At 45.3% G+C, this 20055-nt stretch overlaps 1 protein-coding gene across 2 annotated transcripts in view; it reads left to right on the top strand.

The window, feature by feature from the left end:
* The window catches only part of DLGAP4 (DLG associated protein 4), a 1951934-nt gene that overhangs the window by 1433290 nt on the left and 498589 nt on the right, over positions 1-20055 (top strand). For both annotated transcript variants that reach the window (XM_069652304.1, XM_069652305.1), the window contains one exon: positions 5656-6676. In XM_069652304.1, coding sequence (XP_069508405.1) covers positions 5723-6676 — 954 coding nt within the window. In that variant the 5' untranslated portion in view covers positions 5656-5722. The remainder of the gene's footprint in view (positions 1-5655; positions 6677-20055) is intronic.

Here is a 20055-nt window from a genome sequence, read left to right as displayed (position 1 = left end):
CATCAGATTTCAAGCACGAGCACTCGTCAGGGAAGTGTGTGAGGGCAGGTATAGGTCAGATGCGCATGCGCGTCGCGTGAGCCTGTGCATTCGGGTTCTGGCAGCCGCTTGCACGCTGTGAGCACTAGGAGTGATGTCAGCCAACAGGCCTCGGGAGCAGAGACGCGTTCGCTAAGTGCAGGGTCCAAAAGCAGAACGAACTGCACGCATCTGCTCGTCCAACATCTCCCACCTTGTTGCTGAATACATTCTGGGAAAGACTTCACCTTTGACCCCTCAGCCCTGATATTGGGTACATTGCTCGACCACCAACTGCTCAATGCTAAAACTGCCTGTTAGCGAATGGCCGCCAATTTCCATTGGTAGACCCTTTAAGCATGCTGACCAGTCCAACTGGTTGATCCCTTGCTGACAGGCAGGGACAACAGCCTAGATGGTAAAGGGGGAAGGAGATGCTGGGATAGGACAAAGCATGGGGGGGTTATGTGTTTAAGGTGTGTGGGGGCTGGCGTGGGACCGATGGCATGCATGGTATGGGTATGTTTCTAATGTGGGGAGGGCACCAGGGTGGGAGGACAGGGCAGAGCTGGCGTACAAGTTGGGGTGTGTGGGGTGTGTAACTGCGATGGTGAAACGGGGCATGAATGGAAGGGGGTGGTAGTGCATAGGGGTAGTGGGTGAGGGGTCGCAGTGGAGTGAGAGGGGTAGGAAAAAGAGGTAATGGAAAGAGAGAGAAAAGGAAGAGTACTGGGGGAAAAGGTAAAAGGCATGTGGGGAGCTGGAGTCTTCAGGTATGAAAGTGATTCAATATAATTTGTAAGCCACAATTCTCCCGTTCTTCAAATTGAGGAAGTAAGCGTCTTGCACGGCAAGAATAAAGGAGTAAACAGTAAGGTAAGAAGACTGCCTTCTGTTTTTCAAGTCTGAGAGGAAAGAATGACAAAGTAGGAGCTTAATTTGTAAAAGTTCCAATTTCACCCCAGCAAGCAGAGTCAGGGACTTAATGATGCACAAGTAAAACAAATAGACCCCTCAGCTAGTTTAGCAACACTTCCGAGACTCATATTATAAACTCACTGCAACCAATGGTTGCTTTGGACTTCATGGCTCCCGTTTCTGAAAGGTGTTCTGCTTTTACTGGGCTTAAAACTTTCCAAACAGGGCTCAGGTGGAGCAACGACCACAGGCCTCCGCAGTCAGCTTACCCCTTTCCCCCACTCTTATGGCCACGACACCCAGAGCTACTTGAAGATCTGCAGATCCGATTCGCAATTCGTAGATCTGCCAAAATGCATGTTACCGGGTAAAAAAACGAAAAAAAAGACAGTCTTTCTAGTGAGTTCACAGTTAAACTCATGAAGACAGCATGAAAACAAAAGATCCCTCATACAAGCTTATAATATGAAGGTCAGGAATGTTTCTGGCAAGGGAGGATTCAGAAGAACCTAGGACAAGCAGGGTGGAGCGCTTGACTACGCTGCAAAACACAGATGTACGTATAGGGAAAGTTTGAAAAGGAGAAAGGGTAGGGTGACCAGACGTCCCGGTTTTCCCGGGACAGTCCAGGGAAAACGCCCTGCGTCCCGTGGTCCCGGGAGTTTTTTTAATTTTAACAACCCTGTCCGGGGTTTGCAAGGGTGGTTGGCTACAGTCCCGTTTTTTTTTGACGGGCCCCGATTTGGAAATCCCGAAATCAGTCCCGGCGCAACTCTTCCTGCCTCGAATGGAGGCGTGAAATGTTTTCACGCCCAATTTCCTCCCCCATCCCCTCGCCGGCGCTCTCCTCCAATGAGAGGAGTGTGCCTTGGAGCACACACCTCTCCCTGCCTCACACAAAAGGCCAGCGACATAAAAGTAGGACTACCGTTTTATGTGTATTTACGGTAGTCCTACTTCCATGTCTATGACCTGCCCTTTTTTTTATCTGGTCACCATAAGAAAGGGCAAAATAAGATGTCCTATAACCTACCTTGCAAATGGGGTGGGCACATATAGGTTGGCTCTAGTGAGCCTCTGGTATGCTATTGGTGCACCTGTTGCACACTGCCGCGCAGGTTGCCATTGTGATTAAATAAAGTATACCCGGGCACGTGTTTCTCTCAGCATGTCGAAGACGTGTGACTGACAAAGCAATGGCGGCCATCTTGAAGTGGCTACAGCAGTAAAGCACTAATGTAATTGCAATATAAAACAACGCAGCAAGGCAAAGAAGCTCAGAAACAGGAAATACATTCTAGAAATGGCATCTGAAGGGGAAGCAGCCTACGAGCTGAGCTCCTGTCATCTCCTGAGCATCCTTCACATGGCTGACTCAATTGAAATGGGCGTGCCCTCATCTAGAAGAGGAAGAGATATCCCTAAAGGTAACTAGGTTGATGGCAACAACATACAAGATGGAGAGACACAACCTTTTAAAAGGCTACTGGAGGAGAGAGACAAGGATCAATGAATTCGCAAACTGAGAGCTGAGGGACAATCAAACGAGGATTACCAAATGGAAATCATAAATGGGGTGGCTTTATTGGTAATGGAAATTAAACATGACCCTGACATTGTTAAAAGAAAAAACTGAACACCTTGAATAGCAGATTACAGAATCGCTTTACTGGAGAAGCAAGTTACATCGTAATTTTTAGATTTAGACATGGCTAATAAGAGCATTGATGATATAATATATTATTCATAGTGCTTAAGTATTAGTGCTTAATACACAGAGGTTTCAAAGCGGACCCCGGGGATTGAACCTGTGTTGCTCCATGTCGCCTTGCTTTGAAGGCGAGCACGTTGCCCCTGAGCTATCCTATTAAGATAACTACTCCAGAAGATCTAACCTAAGAGTAACAGGATTGCCAGAAGACAGAGAGTGAGCAAAACCAATTGATAGCTAGCAAAAAGTGTTACCAAATCTCTTAGACCTCCTTCGAGGAAAAACCTTGAAAATTGAAAGAGCTCGTCATACTTCAGCTTCAAAACCTGTAGTAGGTAAACCCCGAGAGAGTTTACAATCCGCTTCTTGCGATTCCCAGTTAAAGACATGAAACCTAAATAAGTAAGAGAAATCCAAAATGTGATACGGGGTGATGGTCACAGAATAATGTTTTTCAATGACTTTGGGAAAATGGTTGCAGAGAAGAGAAAACAATTCAATGAGATTAAACAAAGGGACAGGGGTACGACATTGTATTGCTGAATGGTTTATCCAGCTACTTTGGAATTAGGCTGTGATGGAAACATTCACACCTTTGCAGACCATGTTAAAACAATGGAGTTTTTACAGAATATGAAGGGGAAACATGTGTTTAAGTACTATTGCAAAGGTTTATTCCTTGATAACTCTACATATGCTGTATAACATCTATTTTCTTTGGTTTCTCGTTGATCTGTCATTCAAGGTTTACTCATTACAAATGTATATTTATATGTCTATATTATATATAATGCAACAGCGTTAGCTATGTTACTGTTAAACAGTCCTTTTTTATTTTTAAGCGTGGCGTTCGCTTACTTTTAGTGTGGCGCAAAAATCAATGACGCTTAGCATGCTCGATACATCAAACTAAAGAAGGTTTAATGTGATATTTGCGCCATGGCGTAACTACGCACAGACGTTAACAAGACGGGATCTACACTATAAAGCAAGATATTATTGCATGGTTACATTGGTGTATGTGCAGAGACGTAGACGGGGTAGGGCCAGAGTGGGCAAGGCCCACCCAAAATCTGTAAATAATGTTCACTCAGCAGCGCTGTGGGGGCATTTACAGATGTTAATGTCGCTACAGTGGGCCCAACTACATTAGCTTCGGGCCCACTTGTTAGACAATCCTGGATTGTGTATGTGTAGATGTTCAATTGGAATAAGTTCCGATAGGCTCGTAACACAGTTGCAACGTGGTGTACTAGCATGTTAATATACAGCACTACGGGTACTCACATTCATTAGAAAATGCCATTTGACCATTGTCAAATATCCGTTCAGGTTTCCCATTCGGTTACAGCTTCTATAATGGTCTCCTTTTGTACATATATTTGTGTTGGATTCCTACACAGTTGGCGCTATACACAATCTTATATGTGTTTCCTTTGTTCACTATTGGTCATGAAAGGTATAGTCCACTCGCTTAAGCTTGATACCATATGGATCTTTATTTTTCACCATGGGTGCCGACACTTGTTTCTACCATTACAAGGTCTTTATCAAGGCTACAACTATTGTTCATTTGTTTGTTTAGATATTAAACATCATGTCCAAACATCATCGTGAGAAGTGCACGGTGACAAGTGGTTGAGTGAAAAAGCGTGATCGTTGTGACATATGGAATATGTCTACAATGAACAAAGTTTTTGTGTCATGGCATCGTAAGAACATAAATCATAATAATGTTGTCAGCGTGCAATGATACGTTTCCAAATTCCATTCATTACAGAAGAGACACATTAACTCTAGGTGAGCTCTCCACATTCACTTCTACCCCATTTCTTGAGTCAACTCTGTAAGCATAACACATGAATCCATGAAATTAACAAGAATCTCCTTTCCTTTCTGTTCCCTTGTGCATTCTTTTCTCTCCTGGTGCATGATACTGGCTGTCCATTCGGAATATGATATACATATTTTAAACATGGAATTTGGAAACTTATCATTGCATGCTGATAACAGTATTAGGTCTGGTCTGCCTAAACATAGATATGCCATGTTTAGGGCATATCTAGGGTGTCTTTGTGTAGGCATATACAGGGCCGCCGCGTGTGCATCTTTATTTCTCACTATAAACTGTATGTTGGTACCCCAAGGCATTCCTTCAGTTCTGCGCTTCTGTCTTGCATCAACGACCGACACTCATTACATTTGCTTTGTCTCCATGACATCTGGGTAGTAGGACTGCATTTGTGGTGCATTTCCACCGCATTTTGCTGGGTACTTCCTCATTCAGGAATGGGACGAAGAGGTTGTCGAAGATTACTTAGTGGTAATGCAATTCCTCACATTTCTCGTCCCAGCGCTCACAGTCCCACCCGGCCAGTGATATGGTTGCTGCTGGCTACACTGCTGCGATACTGGCAGGAGGATCTTTGGTTGGGCGTGCCCCATAGCCTTGCCCCATCAGGGGAGGATTCAGGGGCCATCCATTGTTAGTAGAAATATAGAGAATTGCCTGTCTCAGAAGAATGGATGTGTCGTTCTGTGAGGACTTGGACGAGGAAGAGAAGAACTCAGAGTAATGGGATTACCGATAAGTAGTCTTAATGTTTTAATGGACATCAATGAATATTTCAGTTATTTTCCAAGTAATTTAATAATCAGTGTCTGAACATGTCTGTGTTTCCAAATGGGCCACATTCGGTTCATACATTGTTTCCCTCAAACTTACATCAAGCTTGTATACTTTTATAGAGCCTAATAAAAATAATGATTTTCTTCAAAATAAAATTTTCTTTAGAGAAAACGTGAATGGTGCCAAGTTTATACATAAATATTTGTTGATGTTAGAAATGTGTTTCTGAAAAAGATTATTATGGAGAGTCATCAAGTATGCATTTATCCCGTCTGCTTTCTGGAGCCTCTTTGTTCCAATGAATTGTTTAAAGGTCCCCAATCAATGTGCTGCGTCCTTTCCATGTGACTGACCTGGGCTTCTCTCTTTTTCTTTCTAGGGCATCTTCTGAAAGAAGGCTCCTTCATATCAATCACTGAAGCAATGCGCTAGGGAGTCCTACCACCATGAAAGGCCTTGGGGACAACCGGGCCCGCCATCTCTCTGAGAACCTGGACTCCCCGCAGGACTCCTTGTATGCGGCCCAGGATAGGAGCCCCTTCTTGCTAAACCCCAGCGAGTCGTACACGATGGACCCCCGCTTTCCCACTGCCAACACCATGCTTGGCGAATGCATCCTCCCCCTCAACAACCAGATCTCCACCAGCAGCACCTTCCCTCGCATCCATTACAACTCCCATTTCGAGGTGCCTCCTGAAAACCCCTTCCCCACGTTAACGCCGCCTGCCAAAATTAACCGGCTGCCCGCAAACCTTCTGGATCAGTTTGAGAAGCAGCTGCCCATCCACCGGGACGGTTTTAGCACCCTTCAGTTCCAAAGGGGGGAGGCCAAGCACAGAAGTGAAAGCCCTGGACGCATAAAGCACCTGGTGACCTCGGTTCAGAAGCTCTTCGCAAAGTCGCAATCACTGGAGGGCAGTGCAAAAGCCTCTGTCAATGGCAAGAAGGGGCCGGATGACCCCAAGGGAACCCGGAGGAGTAAGAGTAAAGACAGGGCCAAAACAGAGACCAAACGCAGAGCCAGGACAAACATTTCAGGGTGGTGGAGCTCAGACGACAACCTGGACAGTGACACCTGTAATTACCGCAACCCGATGGGCCTCATGACCCTCGGGAGACAACCAGACCACAGCCAGCCTAGGTATTTCATGCACAACTACAACACCATCAGTGAGAGCATGCTGAAGTCCTCCAAAAGCAATAACGACCTCAAGGTAGCCCCATGCACCAACATACCTGTCAATTCCACTGACACGTCGTCCTACATCAAGAGGGGATCCTGGTCCACGCTAACCCTCAGTCACGCACGGGAAGTGTGTCAGAAAGCCTCTGCTACCATCGACAAGGCTTTACTCAAGTCTAAGTCCTGCCACCAGGACCTGACTTATCAATACTTGCAGGTGAGTGCTGTGTTTTAAATTCGGCAGACTAAAACATTGCTAGGGCTCACCTGGTGAACGTGTTGATGCCCTCCCAAAGAGATAATGATTGGTCGATTTACAGCAAAGATGATTCGTATGAAGGCTGAGTAAGGCTTAGTCTTGTTTGCTATTGCTAGGTCTGACCCTTCCATGGGTTTAAGGGACCAGAATTCCTGTATGATCTGAATGGCCCACAGACTTATGGTGCAATGTCATGACATTCACAACTTGAACAATATAGGACTAGTTAAAAACCTATATTTACAATTATGTAGTATCGTCGACCAGGCTTGTACCCATGCACACATTTAAGTATCTGACAATCGAGCGCCCTAGATGTTACAGTGTCTGGATATATACACTTTATAAACTAATGCACTTTTGGGTTCTAATACTTAAATACAAAGTCAAAGGTCCATTGTCCATTGACCTTTGGTATGGAATCAGGTCCTGGCCCCTTGATTGATTCTTACCTGTAGTACAGTAAGGAGGAAGTATATCTCTATATACACGACTTACCTATAGCAAAGAATGTGCAAATACCTATTTGCACTCCATGCTTCCATTTACCAAAGCACAAGTAACCCCCTCCTTCATCCATGCATACCTAAAGCACAGGGTGAGGACATTGCACCTAATCCACGCCCACCTGTATGACAAGATGAAGGTGGACATTTTGTTGAAGGAGGGCTACCATAGCCATTGGAGGAGAAAATCACCCCTGGATTCTTGTCAATTCTGAGCCTAGGATGAGGAAAATCCTTTTGCTATCTCGGCATAGAGCTTTTAGCATCAATTGATGAGGGATTTACTGTTCCTGTGAGAAACGTGGGCATATTCAAATGAGAATGTTCTCTTTTCGTGCCACCTTCTGTGAAATCCCTCACTTTATGCCTACCTGTAGCATACGCGCCGCGCCATTATGCTCCATTCACCACAGAAGATGGGAATCCACTTCTATATTTTTCTTTGCTTTCTTGGATTTGTATTCCTGGTCTCCCAATCATAAATCCACACCTACAAGTTCCAGAATGCAAAGCAAAGCGCAGGACTGGACTACCATCTCCTGAATGGATTGGGTATGTAGCTTTTGTACAGAACAAGGACATGCACCTCGATCCATGTCTAACCTTGGCACTGAATGAGAAAATCATGACCATTCCTGGCTTACCTTTAACAATTATTTAATTCTCATGCAGTGTTTGTTAGTTGCTGAATCCCACATTTCAGCAGCATAAAAGACCCTAGAGCTTTATGCACTGAGAAAGGTGCACGCCAAGTCCAACAGCTGAAACTAAGTAAGCGATAGAGGTCAATGTTGCTGGCCAGGGAGATCAAAGCCAAGTCAAATAGTATTGATTGATGTAAACTATAGGGGCCTAGGTTCTGGACATGGTATAGAATCAATGACCTCTATGAGAGCGCTCAAATGTGCTTCCAAAAAGCCTTGTAGGAAAATACACCCATCGGCGCCTTGTGTATGCTATTGTCAGAAGGCTTGTAGTACCAGTCTGGTGCATCTACCTGGCTGGTGATGGCGAAGCTGGCACCAGAATTCATGCGGGTCCTGGCCAAAGACAGTTCAGTAAATCTGCTACCTATCTGAAGTGATGAGAGTACATTCAAGAAAGATGCCCCTATGGCATGTGGAATTTGGCCATTGTAGAAAGAGATACATTTGTGAGAAACTGGCTTCAAGCAGAATTTTGTCTGGTATGGCTGAGAGACTCTGGTAATGGGGGTTGTGAAGAGGGGATGCAGGGCACTGTGTACTGTAGTGGTACGGGCGCGGAGCACAGCCATTATTGGACTCTGGTAAAACTCTGCGACTCCTACATTACAGCCACCCGCTCCTAAAACTGTACTGATTTGCACTGTGTACTTTTAGTTTGCAATTGTGTTGCCAATATATTGCACTTGGACGAACTGTGAGGGTTAGCCGGGGTATTGTGCCTGGAGTAATTGTTGTAGGCTAGTCCATGTATTGCACGTACAAGAAATATGTAGATCAGCAAATATTCTGCATTTAGTAGAATTGCGTATGTAAGCCCATGTATTGCACTTAGTAAAATTGTGTAAGTTAGGTTAGCCCATGTATTGCTCTTAGAAGATTTGGGAAGGTTAGCCCATGTCCAGCACTGAGATGAATTGGAGGTTAGTCCATGTATTGCACTTTGAAGATTTGTATTTGAGGGTATCGAGTATACTGAATTTAGAAAAACATGATACAACTGTCTACAAACCCACTAACAACTCTCAAATATTCTGCATACTCACCCTAAAACACAGAACAATATACAACATATCTCTACTGCAATAAAACATAAGACCATCTCAAAGTCAACGAATCACAATCACACACACCTCACAACACCAAACAAGAAACTAAGCCAGCCACTATACACACACACCAAGCACAACATAACAACGACCAAATATCACAAACCAGCCCACAGTGACTGTTTTCCCCCGAAATGAAGCTACGAACAGCACATCAAAGCTCCTTGTGCTTTTCCCTCTCAATCCTAATACCAAAGCCCCCCCACTCCCTACCAGACCGCCTTCCGTTTCAGATCTGCCAGGGTGCCAAGAGACCATGTAAGTGGCAGCAGAGCATGGTACAAGACCAAATAGCATAACATACTAGCCACTGGGCATTGCACTACAGGCTTTCTTTAATTGGTCACTCTTCAAGCATCTTCATTGGCCAAGTGGTATAATCAAGAGTTTCAGACCAACGATGAGTGGGTTAGGGTGATGCTGCACAATCTGGACATGCATGAGATCCTTGGAAGGAGCCCCTGTGCAGATGGTGTGTTGCATTAGTGCAATTGGAATGTGGCCACTGTGCAGATCAGGCGCATTGTGTGGGATAATCGCAATGCAGGGAGGACGCTCGTAGAAGGTGAAAGGAATCGGACACACATTTTGGGTGACAGAATTCACTTTTGCTGCAAATGAGAGGAAGCAGTCCAAAAGCGAGCCAGGGTTCGATAACTCCGAAAGTGGCTACCTGGCCAACAAGAAGGATGCCACTCTTCAATAGCAGAGGGGGAGCCAATTGTGGGTATTGTGTATGCAGATGGCTATTTGGTTCAGGTCCCTTGGACTCTCCCAGACCTTAAGATAGGACTGTGTACAATCTGCATGCACATGGAACCAATTGGGTACATATGCATCCTTGACATGTGCCAAGGGGGCATGCAGGTGTTCAAGAGCATCTGTGGGATCTGATGCCACACTCACTCCCATCAGCGCTACCCAGCACAGTCAATCGCAGGGGATCATGGGACAGCCGCAGGTTGCAGACCCCTGAGTTAGATAGAGAGCGGATGACGGGGACCATCCACATACGATTATGGACCTCTTGGAAAATATCTTTGGCTGAGTGCAATCCTGCAGGAGGGATGTGGGCCTGGTTGGGTCTGATTTCAGTAGACATTCCTGGTGGGTCCAGGGGCACTTTGCGATCAATGACATCAAAGGGTACTGACCAGTCCATGAAGATAATTGCATACATGTCACTGCCACGCTCTTGTGTTGTCACTGTCCCTCACGCGCTGCATGCTACCTTCCTGTCCCATGAGTATACAGGTTGAATAATACATCACAACAGATTTTGATTCACAATACAATATAATAACATAATGTACACAATAAAAGAATTATGCAATGATTTGAAATGTTTTGTTTTCATAATGAAAGTATATTTAATGCTGTGTGTAAGGTTGTCTTAGTACAACCAGGATCACACATTAAAAAAAAAAGAATGTTGAAAAACATATGGTACAGCTGACCTGGGAAACAATAGATGTCATTGCAAATAAAACAGAATATATTCATGAAAATGCGAACACATATTTCTCTGCATTGCGCTGATGGAGCTCATCCGACACCAGCCAATAGTCGCTGTTGTGGAATTAGACAGTTCTTAAACCTCAGCCTCTTAGACCTCTTAGACCTTCCTGTCTCCACGCCGCATGTCATCGTCTGCCTCATTTCCATTCGAGCCCTGGACCTTTCATAGTCTAATGCTGCTTCTGATTCTTCCATCGTCAGAGTCACATGGTCGTGACCCCCTTATGTCATGCTTCTGAGATGAAGGAAAACTGGGAATCCATTGACTACCTTCCCCAGATCCTCACAGAGCCAAAATACCCAATTTACAGAGGGCTGTGCTGCATTTTTTGTATTACTGTCATAATATAACTTGTACTAAATATGATGATTATACACTCTCTTAAGCACTTACTTATCACTCGTCTGTTTAAAAATTCATTTTCAATCCGAGATAGGCGCAACCTGGTGGTCTCCCTATCATTACCAACGGCATCGAGTCTCCAGTCGCTATATAAGGAAACCACTTTCAGAAGTGACTTCCAGTCCCACCTCCCCACCATGCTTTTGTTCTACCACGCTTCCATCCATCGACTGCCACGCTGGACTGCTCTCCTTTTGCAGAACCAAAGCTTCCCCTCTCTCTACACCACACCTTTCAATTCCTACATCATACAACTGGAGATGGAGCATCATGGTGTTGAACTCATCACAACACCCTTTTTAATCCGTGTCTTTATTTAGCACTGAGTGAGGAATCCCCTATGAATATATGCCTACTTTTTTAACAGAATGAGAACATCAATGACCTAGGTCTACCCATAACTGGGAAGTGGCAGGTAACTTACCTTTGACTCTGTGATGAGTCAGAGCCCAGAAGATCAGAAAGATGGTGACTCATTGGGCCAGGAGCCACCCCAATCCAGTGGATGTTATGCCCTGGTGTGGTATGAGCAGGATCCTGTGGTAACCCAACCTTGGACCCCATCACATGGGCCGCGACAATCACAGTGACGCACTTCAGGCCAGTCTGAGGAGTCTAGACATACAACACCCCACTGAGCCGGTACGACAGCCCAGCCCTGACAGTTTTTTAGTACTGTTACAACTTTCCATAGGGACATCAAATAAAAATTATCAGGAGTTAATGGGACCCGCAGTGTACTCCTTGATGCAGGGGATACAATGTTGTGAGCTCACTACCTCCAAAACACTGAGAGTTCAGCACAGGAAGAAACGTTTTAATGACTTTGTCCCCTGGCAAGAGATTCTCCCACCGGTAATGCAATGTTACCACTTCCAAACGCTCAGTGAAAAAAGTGGCTGAAAAAGCTTACCCCGTGTGTTGCCGGCCCTGAAATCACACGCTGGAAACATCAGAGAATTCAGCACAGCCAGCCACCAGTAGAGTTATGAGAGAAATGCTAAAGGCCAAGATGGCAGACAGGCCACTTATTGACTTGGTCCAGCCCCTTATGCCATGGCAGCCTCAGGTGCACACAGGGAGGACAGTTGATCGCAACCCTCAACAAATTACCAACCATATGTGCAGACCCTCAGCAGACAGCCCACACTGGGCTGGCAGGGAGCAAACTATAAAAACACCCATCTCCAGTCAGGCAGTGTGAGTTGCAGTGGCATGAGGCTTGTGTTTGGAGAAGGCTGGAGACTGGAGAGCAATAGTAGAATCAGTGTTTGGAGTGACAAAGGAGGGTTGCAAGGTAGCGGCAGTGGAGAGCAGGATAAGGTAAGAGCTAAGAGGCTCAAGGATGAGAAGGCAACATCAGAGGGTACGAGTGTTAACAAAAGAGGGTGGTGGAGAAAGGAAGAGTTGGTCAAAATGAAAGAAATAAAAGAGAAGGTAGTAACATGAGGAGAGGGATGGTGGCAGAAGGAGAGGATAACATCAGGAAAGAAAAGTAGAATGGAAGAGGAAGTGGTAGGAGCGGGCTGCAGGAGGAAGTGGTGAACCCCAGGAAGTGTTGAGTCTCCAGAAAACGTAGGAGGTGGCAACAACACAAACTGGTACTGGCACAGAGGAAGTAGCAATGATCAGAGGGTCATACATTGATGAGGATGAAGACAGAATTCCCAGAGGAGGGGGAGGTAGTGGTACTATAGGAGGGACTGAGTAGAATGGGAGAATAACATTGGGAGGGGGAGACGAAAGCCAAAACAAGAGCATAGGGTGCTCAGTAAAGGGATCAGGAGTAGAGAGAGAAAGAATACCTAACTAGTAGGAGCAGGCAGGGTCTGGCAGGCCTGATTGGCTCTAAGCTGAACCAGACAGTGGGAGGAGGTTCTAGCTAGGGTCTGATGAATTAATGTGAGTTTATAGAGGAGGGTAATGAGAATCCAGGAGGAACTCTACACAGACCCCAGAGCTCCCTCTCTATATCTCCCTGCTGGCTAGGCCCACTGAACCGCCTGCTCACAAGACTTCATTCTCATTGAGTGAGTCATGGGATAGGGGAAGCCTGGAAGCTCACGACTAGTTCATACCAAGAGGGAAAATGGTTTGGATCACCCATAAACCCAAAATGTCGTAGGGGGTTGGTGGATGCAATCTCTTGTGAACTGTATGAATTAGGACACTTACTTCTGAGGCCAGGAAGCCTACACCAGGGAAGAGAAGTTGGGAACAGTGAGTTTCTGGGGGAAAAGAATCCAACCACAATGAAGAGAGAACCATCCTGAGTTTTTGCTTATTTGGGGAGGAGCCGATTTTCTTTTAAGTTAGCCCAATCCTGTGAAAATGTTTTCGGGATATTCACAAAGAATATGCAGAATAGAAATATGCATGTAAACATGTACATTGAGGGTAATTGCATTTAGTTGGACTTTTTGAAAACCTGGTACATCTTACTTAAGCAGCTCGGGCTTGTAACTCGGGCCCATAACCATTACCTGGCAGTGATGCCAGTATACGTAGGGGGATATAGCTATTAGCATAGAATCCTGCCATCATTTCCAGAGTGCCAGTCGCTTTTTTTAAAGTTGGGAAACGGCATGGCTGACGTTTCTCAACTTTATAAAAAATTATAAAACAAAATGGCCACTGAGAGAAAGGCGCTACTCATAGTCCCTTCTCCCTTTTAATGACAGCCGTTGCCCCAGAGGGGAAGGTGCAAGACGGCATGAGTGGCAGAGAACAGGCAAGGTGGCCACAGGTAATTGGGGCCTGGGAGAGGATGGTGCAGGGGTGTGAAGGGGGTATGGGACGAGTGAAGACTTTCGCCCGGGAGAAAAGATGGCATCCTCCCTTTCCTCACGGGGCTCAGAAGGCAGGCAATTCAGTGAGGAAAAGCCTGGCTTCAAAGCTCCCCGATTGGCTAAGAGGTCCAACCATATAAAAGTTCAATGCTCAAAGGCACACTTAGTAAATACCCTCTAACCTTGGTAGGAAGCACACATGCCCGGGTCAATGTAGGCAGTACTGTTTGAAAATCCATTAGAGGGTGACAGTTCCTGGTACTGCGCCATGCAGACATTGTAGATTTCACAGTGGACCCCTTTGAACGCGTCAGACCCAAGACACTGAAAGACAAGGAATGTGAATCGGACATTCTCAACTAACGCAGGTCAGTTAATCCTTTGGGCATGGTCTCTGAAAAGGAGTACTCTGAGGTTTTCCCTTTCCCAGTAATAATTAAAGCTGTAAAGCAACAGGCTTGGATGTTTACAGCACTACCCCCATCGACTTTAAAGGAAATTCTCTCTTACAGAATCTTAGCTGCTTTGAGAGTTCATCATCTTCTTACACTACACCTGGAGGTCACATCCTAGGAACCTGTTTACATCCTAGGAAAATGGGGTGCAGAGTTGCTGAAGGTGAGGCTATATAATAAACTGAGAGAAGCACCCACCAGTAGTGCCTTCCGTTCCAATCTGAGTTGCGGTTGAGGGGTGCCAGCTTTCCTAATGGAGCTAATGCATTCCACAGTCCTTATGCATAGCACAACAAATCCTGGTTTCTCTTTCGTCCTTGTTATTTTCATCTGGGTTTTGTTGTTGGTCTGGTGGTGGGTTATCCTCCAGAGATTGATTTTATTCGTGCAGGTATGAATGTGATTGGTCATCTTGGTCTTGTAAGTGATGCAGCCTAATTTAAGACGATACAGTCCTCGATGGGTAGCCCATGGGATTCCTACAGGGTGTGGCGATGGTGTTGAATTTCTTTTGACCTGTGGTGAGATAGGCTTTGGGGTGGTGGACTTCTTCTAGTCTGAGACACCTGCAAAGGAAGGAGTTGCCACAGCCCAGGAGCAAAACATTCTAAATTGAAGGGACAGTTCTGAAATTATACAGCCTCATTATAAGGTTGGCGATAAGGCAACAGCGGCGCCGTTATTGCTACTGGCACCATTGCTACCGTACCGCCATTCTACAAGTTGTGCTCGTGGGTCTCACTCGCTCTGCCCGCCAGGTTCGACCTGTCATGAAACCTCCAGCTGAGTCCGGCTGCTACCAAACTACCAAATGTAGGTCCTCGAGTGAGCAGTGAAGGGTAGAAACTCTTGTATCAGAAACCACGAGCCACGAGATCTCCAGCCAGGATTCTTCAATGCCTCCTTCACTTGGAGTCTTGCTCGCCAGCAGCACTTCTGATCAAGGGGTATCTGCTCCTTGAAGGTGTCCATTGCCATCTTTTATCCACAGTGGACTCTTGATACTTGGACTTTGTGGATCCTCTCAATGTGTTGCCCTAGTTTCAATGTACCCATTTCAAATCACCCACCACCACCCTATGTTAACCCCAGAAACAGTGACTGTGGTCCGAGAATGCCATGCGCAGTTTCTGAAACTCCTTAATGTGAATACCCGTGAGCTGACCCCACTAACGTACATCCCACTCAAGGTACTTCACCATTTAAAGTGGAAAACAGATGTAGAGGTGCCATTCTCTCATGAAATTCAGCACGGTGATAATGAAGCTGAAATATGTCTTTTCTTGGAATGGGACTGGTTATGTGCAGTAGTCCTATAGATTAACAGCCCAGAAGGCCACCCGCATGCCCTATGTTTCAGTCACTTGAGATGAAAAGTAAATCCAGCAAAAATAGAGTACTCTCTTTTGGTCTAAACAGAACCCGTGCCCAATTGTTTGCCAACGTGCTCATAACAGTTACCTTCAACCAAAAAGGGTGTCTCCCCTTATTTGAATGAAAGAATGGTTGTGCTCTCATCACTTGGGCACTCACTGTGTTGTTTGCTCCTTTTGAACGGGTACCTACACCCTGTGTGCTTTCCTGTTAACTTGCCCTAGTAGTCCATCTAATCTTCCAAACACTACAGTCCGTGATGGTTGTTCTGTGCATCAGGCCAGGCCAGAAATTCCCTCCTTTAGTGTTTGTCGATGCCCTAGTTGTTCCACCTCATTGATCGAGTGATTCCTGGGAGCTGTAGCCCTCATAGCCTCATGCACAGTGGTGACACTCAGCAGGCTGAGAATATTGCAGCCGCAGTAACCATTAGGAATGACGTATCAGGGTATGGACCCTTGTGTTGCACCCTCCCTCCAATCATCTCCTTCTTGGTGGTCCGCCTAGTCAACGAACGAAGATCCATTAAATGGCCTTCAACTGCAGACAGCTCACGAATGCTGTAATTTTAGTTTTCAGTTGGGAGCCAATGTAGGCTCACAATAGTCTGTGCCAAATCAACAGTTTAGAAGTCAAGGCAATCTTCATCTTCCCGTGGGGGGGGCAGGGAGGGTGGCTTCTCCTGATGCTACATGCACAAGAAGCTCCACTGTACATAGAAAATACCCATGCAATATGTATCCGCATCGAACCGCAAAGCATTGATTACAAGCATGTACGCTGCTGTGCCCATGGGGAGCTGTGGGTCTTGGCAATGAGCCAGAACATCAGTCCATTGTGTGAGGGTGCAAAATGCCAAGCTAAACTCCATTAGGTGCTGCCCCACAAGATGACTCATTGAAATTCCAGCTGATGCAGTCCACTGCTGGTATCTCTGTCAAATGGCACTTTTCTAAATACCCACTTTATGTTTTCTTGGATGGGCAGAGGGTAGGACCACGGCTCAAGTCGAGGGTACACGCGGTTGGACGCAGTCCCCCCACTTCTTTCAGAGGGTGGACTCAGTCCCCCCCAGCTAAAATGAGAAGCATTGAATGTCCTCTTTAAATTTACGAATTAATGCCAACCTCGGGGTCGAACCACAGTCGTCATGTTTGCAACCAGACACTTCACCACTGCACTATATAACCTGATGAAAAATAACGAACTACTAAAGGGGAAATGTTGCGGTTCGGTTCTGCAAGTTCCAGGGAAAAAACGTGTATTGGTTCTTGGAGTTTAAAACATGCAAAACTTTAAACATATTCAAAAACACTATTAGAAAAAAAAATTCCTCTTGGGTTTTGTGGGTGTGTGTTGATTTTATGAAAGGCAAATGCCATTGGTCCTGTGCAATTCGGGTGGTTATGCAAAGCCAATTTAATGAAATGTGCATATTTCACCTTGATAGGCCAATTTCTGGTGACGTCACATGCCATTGCGTTTGTTGATGAGTCCCCCCACTTTAATTTTTAGGACTTGACCCCTGGGTAGAACTGCATACCGGCATGACTGTCTTCTGAACTTGACTGTGTAGATAGGATCAGTTCCTTTTTTGCCCATGTTTCAATGTATTTCTAGGACACCTGTTTTGAAACAGTAGTTATTCTTTGATGTACTCGACTTTTCTCAATTGTGTTTCTGCCTCTTTATTCGGTAATATTGTTTTTTAACTATAGGGCTCATTACGGGTTTGCCGGTAACCCGCTGGTAATTCCGGCGGGTTTACGGGCAAACCCACTTTACAGTTACCAGTTCCGGATATCCCGGTACCAACGCAATATTATGGGTGACGGCAACTGCAGTAAGTTCCCATTCCATGGAGAACCATAGGACTCGATGCAATGGGTTTGCCGCAATCACCGGCCCTAGTAATATTGGCGAATGCAGCAATTTATTTTTTCAGTAGGGGCCTGCAAGTGGATCAGAGCCCCTACTGGCAAACTCTGATGGTGCAGGTCTGATAAAAATGCAGGAGATGATATTACTGGCATTTTGACCAGGCCGGCACGCTGGTAATAACCCCATATGATTAAAAGCTGTGGAACAGAAGGAAATTGTGTTCCTGTTAATTCATTTTTATGTATATGTTAAATCACTGATACCAGCTTCTTGTTAATAATTTGATTGAAAGTGGATTACTGAACAGTATCTTTTCATAACAAAGCTGTCCACACAGGGCCCTCTGTGCTCCAAGGTATTTTAGAGGCCCAGTTCTTATGGCATGTGCTAGGAGTCCTTGTCAACCTCATACCTGGCAAGTTAGTGAATAAAAACTCTGATGGAAGTATCTGAAAACATGCAGAGATGAAATAGGCCTAATGAACTAGCTGTTGCCTGAAGTGCGGTGATCCCCAGATTGTGTCAGGGTTCAGCCGGCAACCAAACCAAACGTGTCAAATTAATTTCACACGAACCATGAGTGTTCAAATGTTTGTCATGTGCAACCTCGATGGAATTTAGAGTATTTTATGCAGCGTATTATATTAATTTTAGACAGATTTGGTCTTCTTTCATTAAGGATGTGAGAATTCGTGGAGATTTCCTTCCATTTGCAAGGAGAGTTGGGATGGGGCATCTTTTCACTTTGAATAGAAATAAGGTCAAGAAAAGTGATTGCGAGCATGTAGCCACTCCCCGTGGCCTGTAATGACCCTCGGGGGGATTGGCATCCTTTTCATGTTTCTTGTAATGTGAAGCTTAAAGCGGTTACCCACTTACCCTGCCTTGTGGTGAGCTTTTATTTATTTATTTGCCCGCATCAGGGCGCAACAAGGACACAAGTGGACAACAAAAGGAACAGGACAATGAGGTATCAGGGGTAGAGAATCCGTTGCACGTGGGAAGATTGTCCTCCTTTTGATTTTTACAGCTAAAATGAAAAGAGGGTTCAAACAACCAAAGTAGATTATGATCAGTATTACAGAAATTGGGAGGATACATTCTAAGGCGTCTGAAGGAGAAGGGAATATTTGCCAGAGGAAAGAGCCAGTGAGAGGGTGATGGTAAGGTATCACAAACCTTTGTGTGGCCTTCTGGTGAACTTGAGATCTGCATGAAGAGAACCTTTGAAGCACCTTGTATTGTATTTCCCACAAGTACATTTAATTTCTCCCACAAACAAAATCTTCAGAATCGTAATTCTAGAACTGCCCCGCCTTGTGGCAAGAGTGGCCAAGCTTAGTGTGTGAAGGAGTGTGTGATCGTGGGTAAATCATGTTATCTGACAAAATGTGGGAGTCTCTAAAAGTGACTTCATTGACTGTCTGATTCAAAAGAGCTTTAATCATGGTAGAATAGTCCATATAAGTGTTACTCAACATTAAATATTAATAATAATAACAATCAACCATACATCGCACACCAGTTATTTGCCTCTTGGCAGATTCCTTTTAACCTCTTGTAATGTAATGTCCCATGATGTTCTTGAGTTTTAAAGACTGATTTTACTCTGTGTGGTGTCATTTTCTGTGATGTCACTTCCTGCAATGTCAATGTATATGGAAATTAGGATCTATGTGAATATAGCGGTAAAAAATATCGAATACAAAAAATGCAGAACTTTTTTTCTTTTCACACAATTATATCCAAGCAGAGACCCATACTCCCCTTACATAATTAATTACCCTTACACACCCCCACATATAACTGCAGAAATGTGGACAGGAAACAGGCATTTTTGCATTCACTCGCAGTAAATGAGCGATACCTGGAAATTATAAGCCTGCAATTTTTTTGCTGGACAGGGCCTCCCAAAGTCTAGAATCATCCCGGATTTCCATCTTCTCGCTAATAAACTAGAGGTGGTCAAGCTCGGCTGGTGAGGCAAGATGACAGGCGGGGGATTTCTGTTATAGGAGGTAGGGAGGCAGGAGTGCAGGTTTGGCTTGTGGGTTCTTGTGGTGGCCAGGCATGATGGTGGACTGGTTATGGACATAGACCTATATTTGAGAGCTCCCCTGTCTTAACTCGGGCTCAAACTATGAATTCTCTCTAACACCTCCATCTCTCAAGTGGCTACCACTCGTTGGTCCACTTGGTGTCTAAGGCGTGCAGGGAACCTCAAAATGTTGGACATGAATTTCCCTTTAAAACAATGCTGTTGTTCCTCAGGAATCATTTAGTAGGTGCAAAGGGAATGAAAAGAACACGGCCTCCAGACTTTCCCTCCTCGTCTGCTCTGTACACTCTGGCTATAAGGCCATGCCGCGGGGGCGAGACACGATGAGTGTTCCTCTAAAACACGGCTTATCGTCGACATCTTAAGCCATTAATCTGCGGTACAAGAACAGAAACATTCATACAAGTGTAACAGCCGATAGCGGATGCGTTATTTCCCGGGGACACGTATTCCCGTGTTGCGCGCCTCGTGGGAGCGATAGCATCTGCTGCCTGACTCGGCTCCGGACGCTCTGCAGCCAATGGGCGTCTCCCGGGCGG

Source organism: Ambystoma mexicanum, chromosome 3p, assembly GCF_040938575.1.
Source record: "Ambystoma mexicanum isolate Mex_15411 chromosome 3p, UKY_AmexF1_1, whole genome shotgun sequence".
NCBI classification, from domain to species: domain Eukaryota; kingdom Metazoa; phylum Chordata; class Amphibia; order Caudata; family Ambystomatidae; genus Ambystoma; species Ambystoma mexicanum.
Note: the sequence above shows the minus strand (reverse complement) of the source record. Positions and strands in the feature narration are given on the sequence as shown.